General features: G+C 42.0%; 2 protein-coding genes across 2 annotated transcripts in view; both read left to right on the forward strand.

Moving 5' to 3' along the window:
- The window catches only part of LOC106810530 (mitogen-activated protein kinase kinase kinase 12-like), a 39897-nt gene extending 24049 nt beyond the window's left edge, over positions 1–15848 (forward strand). Inside the window, exons 5-19 of the mRNA XM_014813913.1 lie at positions 2995–3152; positions 3806–3989; positions 4907–5101; positions 5521–5679; positions 5861–6019; positions 6185–6293; positions 6437–6546; positions 7239–7355; positions 9431–9568; positions 10080–10254; positions 10742–10935; positions 11113–11671; positions 12097–12164; positions 13382–13607; positions 14078–15848. Coding sequence (XP_014669399.1) covers positions 2995–3152; positions 3806–3989; positions 4907–5101; positions 5521–5679; positions 5861–6019; positions 6185–6293; positions 6437–6546; positions 7239–7355; positions 9431–9568; positions 10080–10254; positions 10742–10935; positions 11113–11671; positions 12097–12164; positions 13382–13607; positions 14078–14278 — 2752 coding nt within the window. The 3' untranslated portion in view covers positions 14279–15848. The remainder of the gene's footprint in view (positions 1–2994; positions 3153–3805; positions 3990–4906; positions 5102–5520; positions 5680–5860; positions 6020–6184; positions 6294–6436; positions 6547–7238; positions 7356–9430; positions 9569–10079; positions 10255–10741; positions 10936–11112; positions 11672–12096; positions 12165–13381; positions 13608–14077) is intronic.
- LOC106810848 lies at positions 14290–15848 on the forward strand. Its single transcript, XM_014814319.1, has 2 exons — positions 14290–14729; positions 14832–15848. The coding sequence occupies exons 1-2, from the start codon at positions 14401–14403 to the stop codon at positions 14947–14949; spliced, it is 447 nt and encodes a 148-aa protein (XP_014669805.1). The 5' UTR covers positions 14290–14400; the 3' UTR covers positions 14950–15848.
- Positions 15849–18537: the final 2689 nt, after the last annotated feature.

Here is an 18537-nt window from a genome sequence, read left to right on the forward strand (position 1 = left end):
GTGGTGTTTGTAGCGTCAACTACAAACTTTGTCTGAGAGCGGTTACTCTGATGAGTGTTGCCTCTGCCCGCGCGGCATGATTCAGGTATAGAAGGAGTTAATTGCCAGATCCAGCTTCACAAGACGACACCTCATCGTGTGACGAGTGTGACTTGCTAGCGAGACCCCAGATCACTATAAATTATATGTTGCCAGCTATTCAGGCTTCCAGTCAATGTTGCCGCCTCTAGTTGGGAACTGGGTGTTCCACTGATTTAGACGGACACAGAAACTCAATTAGAGTCGCCGTGTTTCAGCAAACGGGATGGGCATGCTGAAGCTGTGTACTTCGGTGAAACAGGTGTCCGTGCCCACTGCCCCTATTGCATGCGTTGAAATTTCCGCAGAATTTGGCGTGCCGTCAAAAATAGCATATTTAATACCTTGTTCACGCAGCCCGGGTTTGTTGACACGTTAAATATTAATTAGGCGCTGCCTAGAAATTTCGTGAATTGTGGGCCTTCGGCTCGAGCCATAGAATTCTACGAGTTTCTCATCTGTGAATAAAAAGTGATTGATTTACATTAACTTGGTGCAATAAATGCGTTCTTTATCAGAACAATTATACCCATGCCAAAAGCTGCCAGTGGCTATCCTTTAAGTATGCTATCTTTTGCTGCACCCTGCTATTAACTGCTACGCTGAATGTCCCGTGATTTCAGTTTATTGTAATGATGCGCATAGCCAAAGTATGTGATTATATCTTGCCATCTGCGATATTGATTTTCTTGCCACTTGCCTCTGCTCGCCCATATAAGCAGTAAGCTACGTTCTTCCAGCTACAAAACTATTTTAGGCCATACATGAATGGGAACCACTTGGCATATTTTGAGAACACTATGAGTCTATACACCTCAGCTGACCATACACAGATAGCAGCATGGTTACTAAGTATGGACCACCATTCAAGTGAACGTACTCTGAAACCTGAGCTCATTAATCTACCTAAAAATCATGCGGTGTGGATTTGCAGTGCCATACACGCCGATGTGTATTGCTCGAATGTATCACATCGTGGCCAGATCTGAAGTGAATTAGCACATCGCTAGCCAGTGCGTGTGTAATGCCCTCCTGCTTGCGACTGTCTGCAAAATATCGTACCAGCCAGTCGCTGTGAATAATTTGGTAGCTGACGCGTAGATGTTCATTACATACGTAATGGGATTAGACTGCTGCACTCTGCATACATTATTATATGTTGGTGTTCAATGTGGTGACAAAGTACTAATATGGTGTCACTTCGAAGTTGATGATATCATAGAGCTTGTTGTATAGATCAGTTAATAATGTCTACCACTGTGCTAGATATTTGTAATGTGATCGAGTTGCCGCGTGTGTACTCACTTTCTGCACTAATCGTTGTAGTACAACTTGTGCTATCACAATGCGCTGTGATGTACATGTTAGTACATGTATCTCAAATATGTATACTTCTGAATATTTGTCGCTACTCGATTCAGAATTCGTTTGTATATAATATTGCATTGCTATGCGCTGAGTGCATCTGTACGTGTGTTCTTCTATATGTCCAGAGTGCATTGACTCAGTGCATGGTACACTTGGCCATAAGATTATGCCACATTTGGGAATCGCTGCAGTCCAATTCAGCGCAGTGTATGCGATCTATAGAAATTCTCTTATTTTAAATTTTCACGGTATTATAACTCAGTATGCAGTTCCTACCTTGCACATCTCCATCCTTGGCTGCACTTCACTATCGCAAAAGCGATTTTGTTGCCCAAATATGGCACACGCATGTAAGAAGGGCTACCATTGGTTTCTTATGGGGCATATATGGTAACACTAATAAACATCTATTTTGGGCAGTGTGATGGCATGCATCTTCTCTGTGAATCTTGTTTATTTTCACATTGACCAAATAGAAGTAGTTGTACTTATAGTGCTCCCACTGCATGATTCAAGCTTATTTCTTATTGTGGCTGTTGATAGCCGTCAAATACAAACTTGTCTTGACGTTTACTGAGAGTGTTGCCCTGCATGATTAGTATAGAAGAGTAATTCCAACCACTCACAGACACACCCATCTGTGACAGTGTGATTGCTAGCGACCTAGATACTATAAATTATAGTTGCCAGCTATAGGCTCCATGCATGTTGCAGCCGCAGTTGGAACTGCGTGTAATATTTACCGGACACAGAAATCAATAAATCCCGTGTTGAAAGGTGATGCTGAATGTACTGTGAACATGGCGTTTTGCAGAGTGTGTGGAGTAAGTGGAAAGTGCAAGTGGAAAGTCTGTGTGGAGTGAATGTAGAAGATAAAGTGAAAGCTTATTCATATTATTTGTTGGCAATTAATTGAATGACATTAGCTTGTTGTATAATCAGAATTAATGTCTGCCACTGCAGTATCTTGTAATGTCAGCAATGTTCCCCGTGATATAATAATTAAATATGAAACCTAATATTGCACTGTCAAAATTGTGTGTTTTTTCGTGGCTTTTCATCACAGTAAGTGTAAGCGGCCGCCAACCTTGCAAGTATAATGGCAATTCCATAATGAATGTCAAAACATTAGTGAAATTGAATTCTCAGCGAGGTGTACATGGGTATTGTGTATGCGCTGATAGAAAGATGTAGATTAAGCGTTAGTCGTGTTGGAAATTGTGGGCATTGCGTGGATAGTGTTGGGAGGTGAGAGCATTGCATGGGTAGTGTGGGAAATTGTGAGCATTGCTTGGGTCACTGGTGTGGGAAGAATAGCTGTTATGTGGGTGGTGTGTGTGAAGGTGGAGGCTTTCTATGTGTGGTACTATCTGTTGTTAGGAATTGCTGATGTTAGGAATTATAGCCTTTATTTCATAGTAAATTGTTCAGGGTTTGTGATTTCATATCCGAAATTCAACTGACGATGAAGAACTAGCTAGCTGTTGTGTATTGGTGTTTGCATGTATCACTTATTTACATATTTTTGACGATGAAATCTGTTTACAGCTCTGAATACAATAACGACATGGAGTTGGATCATGTTGGTTATCGTAGCGATGGTTCTGGAGGATTCTTTGAAGGTTTGCTTGGCTGTCTTCGCCCTGTATGGACTATCATTGGCAAGGCAGCGCAAGCAGAAATAAAAATGAAAGGTACGATGAAAGGTAAGAAAGGCAATGAAGTCATGAGAGATTAAATGCAGACTGAAGTGGTACAATTACTTGATCAAAAATTTTATAACCCCCTTTTATTAATCTACGTTCCGACCCTTCGCAAATATTCAACAGCGAAGAACGAGTGCAAGGATTGCCTTTAATCTAAATTTAGTGCAGTCGATGAAGGTAACTAAGGTAAATTGTGCCTCTTCAACATCATAATTTAAACTCTAATCTGACCAATATAAATATCAGACGTTGTCCAAAGAAATTGGGATATTGATCATTAGGTTTAAAGATCATTCATGATCAGACTTGGGCACTGTGAGATTCTTCTCATGGTTACGCACAGTTTTACCAACCTGAACTATTATTTTTGTTCCAAATTGTAGATAGAAGGATTTTATTAGCTTGTTCATTGATTGAATCATGATTCTTTTCCTGTAGCAATCCTTTTCGACTAAAAATGCTAACTTTCACATGCACACAATTCCAATTTCCTGTAACCTTTAAATTTTCTGGTCACGCAAAGATGAAACCAAAGTGCGTGGTTCATAAATCGACCTCTAATCCTTGTGATTTCTTCCGCGAGATTTACTGTCGGGTTCAATTAGCAGTTACTGAATCTCAGCATTGTGTTTTTTCAATCATCTCGACCACAGATGAGTGGGAAATACCATTCGAGTCGATCAGGGACCTTCAGTGGCTGGGCAGCGGGGCCCAGGGGGCTGTCTTCCTTGGCACGCTGGAGACGAAGAGTGTTGCTGTGAAAAAGGTGCGGGAGTTCGAGGAGACGGACATCAAGCACTTGCGAAAGCTCAATCATCCCAACATAATCTCGTTCATGTGAGTGGCTTGCGGGGGAAGGGATCGGTGATGGCAGTAAGCCAATTTCACACTTCGATTGTTCATGCTCGGCGATGCCGCTTTATCTCAAGGTCGGTCATTCTCTGCGCTTGCCAAGCAGAAACCCGCCACTGTAGTAACATGGGCAGCAAGCTGTTTACATGGATGGTAACAGCAAGCACTGTGAAGCCACTAGTGGAGCTGGGGAGGGGGTGGAATTAGTCGCACGCCCCCTCCAAATGCGAAATTGGCTTATTCGTGACTGTGCGTGTTGCTGCAAGCATTCTGAAGCAGTTGATTGCCTTGGTAAATAAAATACTACTCACCCATTTGCAGACTGATGGTGCAGCATTAACAACTTAGTCAATTTCTGACTTGGAATTTTTAGACTTTAACCCGCAAGTTATATGCTAAGGCTACATACTTTAACAATTAATTTTGTATGGCTGTATGCATGCATCAGTATAAATAATGGTTTAGTTATATTGTTTATGTGTTTATATGTTTAGTTAAGTTGTATTTATCCCCACTGTAAGCAAATAGTCAAGAAGCAGTGAACATTTCTCACGCTTCAAACAATGAGTTATTCGTAGTTAAGTATTCATGATAAAGTTATTTATGTTTGCACAGCCTATTTCCAATGATTCGTGATATTAACTATATATGAACCTGTTTCACCTCCGTTACCGGAGATTGACAGGTTCGTAATGGCTTTGCATTATTGAATGTATCTGTCTCTCGGTGGTCATGTTCTGTCTTACATTACAACCTTGTATACATCTAATAACATGGTATTACGTGCGGTGCAATTGTAAAGGTTACTAGGTTATATGTAATTGGTTTTTGTTGTAGGTTATAAGCCTATAAGGTAATATATAATTAAATGTAATGGAATTTTCGATCCAATCTTCTTTCAGTGGTGTGTGTACCCAGGAGCCTTGCTACTGTGTCATCATGGAGTACTGCCCCTATGGACAATTGTACGAGGTGCTGCGGGATGGCAGGGTAGAGGTATCGCCTCCTCTGCTCTGTGAGTGGGCGAAGCAAATAGCTGCTGGCATGACTTATCTCCATTCCCACAAGATCATCCACCGGGATTTGAAATCACCTAAGTATGTGCATATAATATATGTGTTAGGCACGTCAGTGTATACATTAGATCGATACGTGTTCTACTGTGTGTTATCAGCATTGAGTTATATTACCATAATAACATCACTCTGACGTATCTGTCAGATTTTACAATGTGCTATGTTGGCAAAAATGTGATAATTTATTATGCATGCGTTTGAAAATGTTAACTGTATGTTTGTTTACAGCCTTAAAGTGCTATTGCTACATTGCTGTCCAGACTAATACATTCCCATAGGATTAATCTTTGACAATATATAATCTTGCAAATAATTTGGATAATTTTATGTCTATGTAAACTGGTAATATTGATGTTAGCAGCTGAGGGAAATAATTTTTACCTAAATTTTTCCCCCACTTTCGAGCATTTTGTGATGGAACGTTTTCACATTTTCTATAGTGTGCTAATAGCAGAAAGTGACGTCGTCAAAATATCAGACTTTGGGGTGAGCCGACATCTAAGTGAACAGAGCACTGTGATGTCATTTGCTGGTACGGTCGCTTGGATGGCTCCTGAAATCATCCGCAATGAACCTTGCTCTGAAAAGGTCGATATATGGTAGGTTTTACACGTGGATAGGTTCATTTTTTTCTCCACGTTTGACATGAATTGCCCATGTGTGGCGAATAAATTGATATCTAATTGTCTATAACTTCCAGTGAAGAGAATCCTTTGAAATCATTGACTTTGGAAGTGTGGAGGAATGTTCGGGATTCTTCTTATCGTGTTCTGTTTGCAGGTCGTTCGGTGTTGTTCTCTGGGAGCTGCTAACATGCGAGACGCCGTACAAAGATGTTGACTCATCAGCCATCATATGGGGGGTTGGCAACAACAGCCTGCACCTACCCGTGCCGTCGACGTGTCCCGATGGCTTCAAGCTGCTTATGAATCAGTGCTGGTATGTGACAGTTCAGCCCCATAGTTTTACCTTTGTGCTATAATGAAGAATTAAGATATTTGATTGTGCGCGCGAGTGAATGGTCGCATCACTGCAAAGCGCGTTGCAGTAGGGAAGATGGGGACCAGCTGGTCATCGGTTGCATACGTATAATGTGAATTTCAGGAATGGAAAGCCAAGGAACAGACCTTCGTTTAAGAACATTCTGATTCATTTGGACATAGCCGCCGCAGAAGTCCTGGATATTCCAAAGGAGGAGTATTTCAAGATTCAGGTGCGTCACTTCACTTGTGGTGGAGTTGCATTCGCCATCCCCATATCTATACGCTGCATTGTGATTTCAATACGAAAAGGGTGAAAATCTTTGGAAGTTATGTGCACCCTCTTGTCATACATGTATAATCATTGTTACTGCAGGGAGCTTGGAAAGAGGAAATAAAGCAGTCGTTTCAGAACATCAAGAGTGGCACTGTACACATTCCACGGCTGGAAGAGGAACTGATACGTAGACGCAGACAGGAACTTCGGTAAGGCAACTGACGCATGTCCATAAACTGGCATTGTAACTAACCAAGGTGTATATCGAAGTGACAGTTAGCTCATGCTGTGTGGTTAACATTGACATGATAAGACATTGCAGTATTCTTGTGATTTTGTACGCATGCTACTGTTGTAAGCACACCATTCTGTGTTGGAGCATGGCAGCATGTGAACTTACAATGAAAAGCCTGCAATGGTAATTACTGTGTCTGTAAATAGCTTTGCTGCAGTGGATGTCAACAAGAAACCCTATAAGTTCTACTGCACAATACTGATTTGATCAGCTCGTGACGTTTATGAATCTATGAATATACTTGAGACCTTTCGGGCATGTCAGGTGTTATATTTCTACGTATTTATAAAGGTAGTATATTCCTACTTCCGTCAAAAAATTGTGCATGGAAAGATTATGGTAATATGATGAGGATGTATTATAGTATTATAGCCATGCATCACACATGCTAAAACACTATTGTTCAGGGATAAATATATATATGTATATATATATATATATATGTCATGTACGCCTATTTTTCAGCCATGCACAGGACATACGGGAACACTATGAAAGGAAGTTAGACTGAGCACATAACTTGTATATGGAACTGAGCACAGTCATGTTACAGCTAAAACACTATTGTTCAGGGATATATATATGTCATGTACGCGTATTTTGCAGGCATGCACAGGACATACGGGAACACTATGAAAGGAAGTTAGACCGAGCAAATAACTTGTATATGGAACTGAGCACAGTCATGTTACAGCTTGAGCAACGTGAGAGAGAAGTCATCAAGTGCGTATATCTTCCTTGAAATTTTTTTAATCTTTGCTGCTTGAGTAAGATAAGAAAACGTGATTGTGTTCTTCTAAGAACCTAATATATCCACTCCTTCTTGTCTAGAACTCACAAAGGGCTAGGATTTCAGTAATCTGCTTGTTCGTCTCGAAAAATCTGTAGATATATTAGTAACAGTAATCCAACTGGATCCCTGGAGAATTTATTATTCACAAAATTATCCTAATAATAAGTTTTTAATAGAAGCATTGCCCCTGGAATTCGTATTGTTAGAAAACTTGGTTTATTAAAATTAGAAACTTTTTGCTGAAATTAGAAATTTAAGATAAAGCCTCAGCAATAATGGCAAAGCAAGTTATTACTAATCAAGGTTTCTGGTTATTATGAGTGAGGTGAGAGTCAGGGAATGTTTCTATTGTAGTAATTCTCAGGGTTTATTTCTCTCACACTGTTTAGAGATGTAAGTACGTTGGTGACCTTCAAACTTAACTTTTTCTATTCATTTCGTCTGCGTGGTTATATACAAAAAAGCATTGTGAATGAACTGTCTCCACTTTACCTACATTTCAAAACGTTGATTGTTTCCAACTCATATGTTATGAAAATATTTAAACAAAATCCTTTATGACTATCAGCTCTGATTATATTTTACATGCAAAGCAATGGCGAAAATTCCATTGCTAGATTGCAAGTATAGAGTAATAGAATATGTGATCATTGATATACTTATAGGTAATTAAAGGGATCGTTTACTTTAGGTTCTAGGGTTATTTTCAGTTAATTTAGGTTAAAATTACGCTACATAAAAAGTTTCATGGTTTAATCACCATTAGAAATTTTATTAAATAATGTTTTAAAACTAACAACTACAGTTTGATTACAACGACGGTGGCGCCACTCAAAGCGCACGATCTGATAAGTTGCGCAAAACCACTTTCCAGCCAAGGGCTACAGACCGAGGGTGTTTCTTATTTATTCATTTAAAAGCAAAAGGATTGTAATATATTATAAACGACATATAGTTTCAGTTATAATATGGGCACTCAAGGTTTTGCACATGTATTGCTGTAATGAGGAATAAACGTGTAATGACAAATGAATCGAATCAATCACACATTTTATTTATAGATGAGATGTATCTCTATGCTCAAGCAAAAGATTTCATTTAATTTCCAGCACCTAATTATGTGACAACACAAATTTTGAATTTTAATGTAAAAATGGTATTTTGGATATTTCCCAATTACCACAAAGAGTGAGATAGCAAAACTTTTGCCACAAGTTAGGCACAGTATAAACCAAAAAAGAGCATCAGGATTTTTCTTTAATTTTCATATTTACCAAAAAAATGAAAATTGCCTGAAATTTAAGTCGTATGTATAGTTGATGGATACTGGCATAATGAATACCGTGGGAAGTTAGGGTGTATCATGTCTCTGACGTCATGAGTGACGTCTGCCACGGCTCAAGTACGCGGGCAATCAAAACGCTCGGAAAGTTCACGCGCATCGTTATATGGAAAAATAAGTATGTACAAAGGTGTCGAAGGTACAAGGTATCGAATAAGAATGAAAATTTAAAAAACTGGTAAAATATGCATAAAAGCTTGACTGTATCTGTAATTAACTGCCTAGTATTTCACAAGAGTATGATTATAATGCCAAGTCTTTTATATAAGAGTCGGTATAGTATATCTGCCTATTATGCAAAGAACAGCATCAGGTGATGCACTCTACCAGCACAAACAACTTCCCAGTGCACGTGGGTGTAAGTAAGTGTCAGCAGGGAACAGATTACTTGGAGTCGCTCGCCAATTTATGCCAGCTATATCATTTCATACGAATCAATTTATGGCCAGTGCTAACCAAACACACCCTTGCATCATTATGAATGCAATTCATAAAAAAATAAACGTCAGCAATTCACGATTGGAACTTTTGCACTAAACCGCACCTTCAAAATTTCAAGTTGCTAATCAGTTTTCAATCAATTCTGATCAACTATTTTAGCTAGGCAAGTTTTTTTCAATTATATTGTACCCTTGAGTGAACTGTAGCTGCTCTCTATTGTAGGAAGGAGCAGCAGATGGCAATGTACACGAACCCATGTAAACTGGTGAAGAAACGAATAGTGAAGCCAGTGCTAAAAGTTCAGGAACGCAGTGGCAGCAAGAAGCGGTCACCAAAGTCAACGGCCGAGGAACACTTGAGGTAAGCTTGAAGCGCCATCTTTCCATATGTGAGAGGGTACTAATCAGCAGTTTCGAACATACTACTTGTCCATGCAAGTGTCAATCAGTTCTCTCTTAATTGCACACGCCAAAACCGCTCACCTCGGAGTGTAAGTTTCTGAAAATGTAACGAGTAGTAGGTAAAGGTGGTTTAACAACAAATTTAGCATAACCAATTAGAGTATTTAGTTGTTTTTCTTTACATTGTTGGGGTGAATGTATGTGCACGTATCATTGGGCAGATGGTGATAGCTATTTCAAAGTATTATCCCTTTATTGAAATCATAGATAGCAACAAATAATATTCCTCGGCATGATATCTAATTTGGTACTCACATACCTACCTAAACATACCTGCTATTCAGAGACTATACTTATAGGGGAGTTAGTGTATTTACACAACACATAATTCTTGTAATTTCGTGCATCTTTCTGAAAGCGATATCACTGCTTTGTGAATAGAACGTTTTTCTGCACATTTTCTATTCCAGCCCACTGAAGGTGGTGCCAGCTACCGCACCGTCGCCCATTCCGCCGGAGGCTGTGTCGCCAGACGCGTCACCCAGCAAAGTGAGAATACGTAAAGTGCGTCATCGTCGACTGCTGTCACGAGGCACGATGACAGCGATGGCGGCCATGATGAGTCCGTCAAAAGACTCGCTGCAGGTATGGCGTGCACACGTTCTTATCATTTACCCATATGATAAATATAAATAGAATTGTACACATGATATTTTATATATCATTTATATAAAAAAAACATGATTATATTAACGTATGGTAAATATATAATATTATATTTTTCGTGTTGGGGGTATGTGTGTGTCAGTGCACACAGTGCCACTGTGTTATAATTAATGCATAAGAAGTACTGCATTTTTGAATGAAGAGTATGCGATCAATCGTGGACCTTTGCACAGTGTCAAATCACTGCCCTATAGCTGGCTGTGGTCACACATTTGCGTCATTGCTGTAAAAAATTTCCCCGTGGTCCTACTCGCATTCTTAAATTCTTGGTCCTGCGTGCTTCCTCCGTTTCGCTTTCCTTCGTATGTCATTTGCTAATGCTATAAACTACCACCTCTGCGCTACTCGTGCTAGCACATCGCTCCTCTGCCGCCCATCTGTAGCAAGACGCGGTCTGTGCTTGCAGTGCAAGCTGCAGGATCTGCGTCCCGACGATGACCGACGCAAGCTGCAGCACTCGCAGTACCTCGAGAACATCAAGTACGGCGCGGGCCTGCGCAGTCCCAGCGTCGCCGCGCACGGCCTCCCGGGCGAGACGTGCCTCGACGACGCCGGCCGCCTCGTCCGACCCGACGACTCGGCGGCCTCCCCGTTCAAGCCGTGCGACAGTGTGCGCAAGTCGTCGAACACGAGCCTCGAGAACGTCATCTTCGTGAACGAGGAGGAGCGACTGAGCGGTGGCGGCGGCGGTGGCGGCGGCGGCGGCGGCTGCGGCGGCGGCGGCGGCGGCGGCGGCCTGCTCGGCTCGCCACGCAAGGACAGCTGCGAGCTCGGCAGTCCGAAGATGTGGACGAACCCAAAGAACGGACGCGGCGGCGGCGGCGGCGGCGGCGGCGGCGGCCAGAAGTCGACGCGTCTGCTCGGCAGCAACAAGTATCCGCAGAAGGCCTTCCTCAATAGAGAGACGGACGAGATCATTCGCGTTCCGTACGAAGCCGACGCGACGGCGGCAGCGGCAGCGGCGGCGGCGGCGGCGGTCGCGAAGGAGTCCGTCAAGGAGCTGTTCGTGAAGAAGACGGCGCTGCCACGCGAGCTCGAGCACTCGTACACGGACAGCACGAGCAGCGACAACCAGAGCCTTGAGCGCAGCTTCACGCAGAATCTCGCCAACGGCGCGATGCAGCGGTGCACCTCCCTCGCCTCGTCCGCCGCGTTCACACACTCGCCGAGCGCGTCGACTCGGAGCGACGGCGGCGGCGGCAGCGGCGCTCCCACTGGCGGCGAGAGGCCGAAGTTGCAGCCGTACACGCGGCACACGAGCAACAGTTCAGACGCGACGCCGCCGATAAACGGAGCCGTGCCGCTTGAGTCATCAAGTAGTACTGGAGGAACGCAGGTAATGTGGTGATCATTTTTGCGAAATGTTATATATATCTATTAGGTTGATATTAATGAGGGAAAGAGGAAAATGAAGATTGGTTTTCAAAGCTGTTTGAAGTATATTCTTGGTTCTTTGTGGCCCTCCAGCAGGGTGTTTATATGAAAGCATCTTGTGTAATGTTGTGTAGATATGACAGACTAGGTATATTTAAGTTGACCATTAGCATGTTTTGCTGTGCCCTGTAAATTTTTCTCATTCATGTTTACTGTATGCTTTTTTTTCATTGTGCAATTAACAGTGTAGTAATAATGCAGCTACATCTCCGTATATTATTTAGCTTGAAGTATGCATGGCTTTAACATATGTACTTGAAATTTCGTGCAAAATAGTGTATAATGTGTAGGTTATTAGTTCAATATTTTTTTGGTTGCCTTTTCTAGCCATCAGAAGACTCCTGGTCAGAGGGTATAGATACGGAAAGTGACATGGAACTAAGACGGGCAACAATGTAAGATATATTTATGGTGCAGATCTGAGGCAGGTTTTCTGCCTGCTTCACACATTTTGAGCAGTAAATGTCTCCTCACAAATCTGTATCAGCCCACCTGGTCGTCAAAGTGATCAAATTATTAACTTTACGTGGAAGAACTGAAATATTAGCATTCTAAACGTTGCCACGAAAAAGTAGACAAATGGCAGAATGAATTTGCCACACAAAATTGATGCCTGCATCCATGAACTCGGAAGACGCGATGGGCATTCCATATTGATCGTAGCACGTTCACTATACTACAGGGGTTAGCTGCCTTCAGCTAAACTGAAAATTGCTTGAACTATTTCTGAATGTGTTTTAAGTCTGCTGTGTACTGTATGTACTGTTTAAAACGCATCAAAACGGCACCCTACCACACCATTCCTGACCCTTAGCTCCTAATGTGCACTCCTAATGTGGGAGAGCACTTTGTGCTTTATTTTCCTCTTGGGGTAGCATGCACTAGCCTACATAGTATGATTAAATGCACTGAGGTTGTTCAAACATATTGCTGGAGACATCAGAAAACAGCTTGGGTTTTATTAACATTGTGACTTTTTGTAATATTAATGAAGTTTTATGATTAAAGTAAAGATTAAAATTATTTTACTACCTGGAGAAGCCACAAACCCACTAATGACCAATAATGAGAAACAATTCGTTCTTGCGCGTGGATTTTAGGACTCTGTAGTAGTGGCCTATGTTTCATGCTATTATCAGATGTATTATCCGTACTCGTAAGCTGTTTAACATATTTAAACACCATTATGCTTTCGGAATAACACTAGGCCTCTTATTTTAATATATTTGGATAATGTTGTTCTATGTGAATATGGCATCAACTGTGTTTGTCAAATTCCCTAGAAGCTAGCTAATCCAGTGAAACCACGTCCAAAATAGTACTGACCCTGGGTTCCTGCTCAAATGTTTGGTTTAGCACTTACCTCCTTCACAGTGAATATATTGAATACATCAATGAATTTGAATGTTTGGGTATCATAAAGCAAAAACACTGTGAAATTTTACGAAAATGTCGGTAAAATCCCCCACAATGTTGAGTACACAATTTACTATTTACAACGTCACAACGCACACCGAACCATCCAACTTTTTCCCCCAAAACCCTCCCATTCTGGGGGGGGGGGGTTCGCGAGTCTTCGTCTCACGGAGGCTGACGGTGCCTGCATTTGCAGTGCGCACCACATGAGCAATCGGATGTCCGGCTACTCGACGTTCAGCTCCGAGGGCAACGACAACAACTCCGATTACGAGGAGAACACGAGCGAGCATTCGATGCGCGACACGCCCGACCGACTCGTCTCGTCCACCAGCGGCTCGGACCTCGCCTATCACCTGCAGGCGCAAGTGCAGCAGTCGGAGGCGGACATAAGGAAACTCAAGGCGCGATACGAGTGCGAGGTACGCTCGACGTTGGGGGGAGGCAGAAGACACGAATGGACGGGTGGGTGCTATTGGGGGAGGCACTGAGTGGATGGTATTGGAAATGAGTAGGTGGGTGGTAGTAGAAAGAAGTGTGGCAGTCATATTAAGAGTGAGTGGGTGGGTAGAATTGTGAGGGAGTGGGTGGGTGGTATTTGGACACAATCGGTGGGTGATATTGGGAGGCAGTGTGTAGGTGATATTGGGAGGCAGAGGGTGGGTGGTATTGGAGGAAGTGGGTGGGTGGTAGCAGGTGTCTGTGACTGTAAAGTGGTTTGGGACTGTAATATGCATCTGGCGAAACCATAATCGTGTAGAATCTTTAGCACCTATATTATAATTCTTACCCCATAACAAACCTGTACCTGTGTTTAATCATGGTCACTCCTATAGTGAATCTACGACTGAAGCGATCACTTGGTCAGCTGGTTGCTTCGTGTTTGTTACAGAACTCGAATCACTCGGTTCTGTCGTTGTCAGAACCAGACCTCGTCGACTCCTCGGACAGCTCTTCGGACGAGCGATCGATCGACACGATCAGAACCGCGCTCGAGAAATCTCGGAGTACCGGCAGCAGAGAGAGTGCAACTAGCAGTCACAGCGTCGCAAGTGCACTCAGTATCACCAGTAACCACAGCATGAACTGGTAAACACTTCACCGATATCCACCGTGTCACCTGGTGCACATGTCACTAATGTGCACAGTCCACAGTGGCAACTGGTGAAGGTGTCACCCGTATGCAAAGGGTCAACTGGTGGAGGTGTCACCAGTATGCACAGTGTCAACTGGTGGAGGTGTCACCAGTATGCACAGTGTCAACTGGTGGAGGTGTCACCAGTATGCACAGTGTCAACTGGTAGAGGTGACACCAGTATGCACAGTGGCAACTGGTGGCGGTGTCACCAGTATGCACAGTGTCAACTGGTGGAGGTGTCACCAGTATGCACAGCGTCAACTGGTGGAGGTGTCACCAGTATGCACATTGTCAACTGGTTAAGATGTCACCAGTATGCACAGCGTCAACTGGTTAAGATGGCACCAGCATGCACAGCGTCAACTGGTGGAGGTGTCACCAATATACACAGCATCAACTGGTGGAGGTGTCACTAATATACACAGCATCAACTGGTGGAGGTGTCAACAATATACACATCATCAACTGGTGGAGGTGTCACCAGAATGCACAGTGTCAACTGGTGGAGGTGTCACCAGTATGCACAGTGTCAACTGGTGGAGGTGTCACCAGTATGCACAGTGTCAACTGGTGGAGGGGTTTCGTGTAGGCAAGAGTATGCACCAGGTGCTAGAGGACTCGTATAGTATGGCACCCAGTAGCTGCTCTCTGGCAGCTAGTAGCCCCCCCCCCACCCAGCGATTCACTAGCAGCAATTCTGTCATGCTAAGCAGGCTTCATTTGCGTGCCGAGCAAAAGCATTGGTGCACACCAGATATGAAGGGTCGTGACGTGTCACTACAACAAAGACTGTTGGTGTACACATCATCCTAGCTGGCCTTCAAGGGCACATGACAGTGACCAGGTCAATATTACATAGCACCATGGAGTGAAGAAAAAAACGAAATCATTGATCATGTTGCGTGAATGTTGAGAGTAAATACAGTAGCGTTACTACATTATATCAAATGTATATTTCGGTACACATAAATAGCACTATCCAGTTATCAGTAGTGGATTAACAGTCTGGTGCAAGACTGGCGGTGATAGAATTCTTTCTAGCCAGATATCTATGTTTTATGTCTATCGCAGTAAGACACAGTCATTTCGCGGGGAAAGTTTGCCGATGTGTGGGGTTTAAATGAGGATTGATACCAAGAAAGATTGTGTGATATTTGAGGCAACCTCTGAATGATTAAATGGATACATGGCCCCTAGGTTCCTTGCATATTTTCAGTTAAAATAGGTTAAATTACGCTACATAAAAAATGTCATTGTTCAATATTAATTTGAAATATTTTTTTTTACGTTTTAAAACTAATGGCTGTATCATTGCTTACAACGGCGGTGGCGCCACTACTAGCCAGCCAATCAACTTTCAAAGTTGCGCATCACAACTTTTTGACTGGAGGCTACAGACTGAGGGTGTTTCTTATTTATAAATTTAAGATGAGAAGGATTGCAATATCTTATAAACAACTTTTAGATTCCGTGTTATAATCTGGACGAATTTGTCTTAAAATAAAAATCGTTCAGTTAAATTGCAGTTATATATATATTATATGTAAATATAATTGCACTTTTGTGATTAGCCCTCGGTCCGTAACATGCAAAATAAATCGGCAAAAGCGCAACTTCATCAGGGTGGCAGCACAATCGCAGGGGTGTCATGTCAACGGCCAATAATAAAGATTTCGAAACTCACTGTTGTTTTATGACAAATGTGAGTGCGTGATTATAGAAATTTGTAGATATATACTATTATTTATGCATTTACTATCATAATATACCTTAAAATTCTAGGGTGTAGTATCCCTTTAAGTGTTTGCTGTGACCAGAATTCTATGTCGAAATCTTACGGACTGAAAAAAAATAATGGTGAAACAGTGTGTTCATTATTGATGAATATGCTACTTGCACAGTACATAGAGGAGAATTCCTTTTCCCATACTGATCAGCTGCTGAAATACCCCGTGTGATCTCTACAAAAACGAAATCAGTTTGTGCTTGCCTCAATTGCAAAGAGGTGGAGAGAGAGCAACGGTGAGACCTAGAGTGAGCGTACAACAGTCTGTTCACTATCTGGATAGTTTTCTGCGTAGCCCACGGTTACGTGGATAATAACGCAGGGATAGCTATAGGGAATGCTATAGTTAGCCATGGGGTGTGACCTAGCTTGGGTAAAGCCAGGTAGTTAGCCTTTAGCCAAATTGCACTGAGGGTGGTCACAGCCAGAGTTTTTTTGCTCCCTCAGTGGTTCTTTTACGTCCCACTATAAAGCAGTGCATGGTCGTTAGGCAAACCTCAGGAAATCAGTATATGCAGCACCTCGTTATTGGCTATTCGTGTTTACGAGGTGTTCCATTCTAAAGCATCCAAAGGCGTGGATTACATTGTTTTACTCAAGTGACATTCTAGTTAGGTGTGCGTTATTGCACGCGGTGCGGTATGTTGTTATGGTATTCATTTTGCGTGTATGCTCTCAACGGTCTCGAGAACAAGGTACAATACATATTTATGTACCCTTATCTTGGTGTCAATCGCAATTGCCATCAGTATAACCTTCATGACATTCGGATAGCATGAGGTAATAAGTGACGCTCTCTTGAGTGGAAGATATGGTAGGCACGTATTACCTTCATCTGATGGAGTCTTGCATGACAAACAATATGCCCAAACTTTAAAAGATATGTCGTCTGGCTACATAGTGCTAACGTGTAAACACGGCATAGCAGGAGGCATTACTGCACTCTCATACGACACGTGTTATCCCCAACGATTATTAGCTGTTCAGATATCTAAGTGTATGGTCTAAATCCCAAGGTAGTCAGTATGTGTAGCACAAGTATCCCCTGTGTTTAGTCGGCTTACTCTACTAACAATGCCAAAGTTGGTTTATTGGTGGATAAGATATGGCATTTGATTAAGTCTTCTTTAATGTACAAATGCCAAGTAGCTTATCAGAAGAACAAATATTTGAAATCGTATTTTCAAAATAAAAACTATAAAACAGGTATTATAAAACCCCCACCTAACTAAACAATGTAAAATGAAACGGCTTTGTTGTGCCGCACAGCGCACCGTAATACTGAGCCCCGGGCGCATGCGCTGTTCTTTTCCGGCGTGTAGCAGAGATTGCTTGCTAAGCATCCCTAAACGTTCATTGATCATGATGAAAACCTATAAGGAAGTTTTACCACACACGGTAAAATAGTTTAGGAATGAATGTTTTTCTCGTTTTAATGGTGCACACACTGATATGGATATAACAAAGTAGGTTTATATGTACACGCGCACAGACGCTCACGCACAACTGCTATATCTATAGGAATGTGTGTACCGGACAAAAGGAGAAAAACATTAGTTCTTACCATGCTCACGATGTACTGCCATTAAATGAATCGGTGGGGTACGTGATCACGTGTCTAGATGAGATGTCTTTACATTTATGTCTTATCAAAGCCATATTGTAGGCAAGTAGCAGTGGGAGCAGTATAAAGGTTCAAAGAGTCCCCAGTAGGTAGTATCATAGACTAACGATATTTTTAATCTATGGTAGTAGTTATCAGGAGTGAATATAAACATATTCTGTTTTTATTCACTGCTGTAGTTATCCATTGCAAACAGCAGGTGTTAAATTGTGGTAAATATCCGAACGGAAATCACAGACAGGTTGTACTATTTTCTTTCATCTAAAAATCGATTAGTGGTTAGTATCGATGACTTTGTAACTTCTAGTCATCGTTTTGTGTTTGATGAAGAGAGAAGGTTTTTAACATAACTAGCACGAACGTGTGAATATTACGATGGCTGGCAGGCTTCGATTTTAACGAGCATAGAGTAGGTAGTGCTAGTGCTTGTTTACGATTGATTGTAGACGTGCCACTATTATATAACTTTAAATACGTAAGGAATATAAGTTACAGGCTGTAGATTGTGTAAATATGTAAAATTCTTGCTCAATATTTGTATGAATGTAGTATGTTTAAAGTAGTCACCGATATTGGCCTTTTGCCTTCCAGTAGTAGAAAATTGAGGAGGTCGAAGAAGCAAGGTCACCTTGTCGGGGGAGGCAGGATATAAAACGGATTTTAAAGAATTTGTTTCATGTATTTATGTGAAGTGGTGGTGAAAGTAAACTGGACCTCTGTTGACATGTAGTTGACCGCCTGTTTTCTCCTCCACTCACTTCACTCATTATCAAGCTTTGTATATCTGCTATATGTCCCTCTAAT

This window comes from Priapulus caudatus, unplaced genomic scaffold (genome assembly GCF_000485595.1).
Source record: "Priapulus caudatus unplaced genomic scaffold, Priapulus_caudatus-5.0.1 Scaffold17, whole genome shotgun sequence".
Lineage (NCBI taxonomy): Eukaryota > Metazoa > Priapulida > Priapulimorpha > Priapulimorphida > Priapulidae > Priapulus > Priapulus caudatus.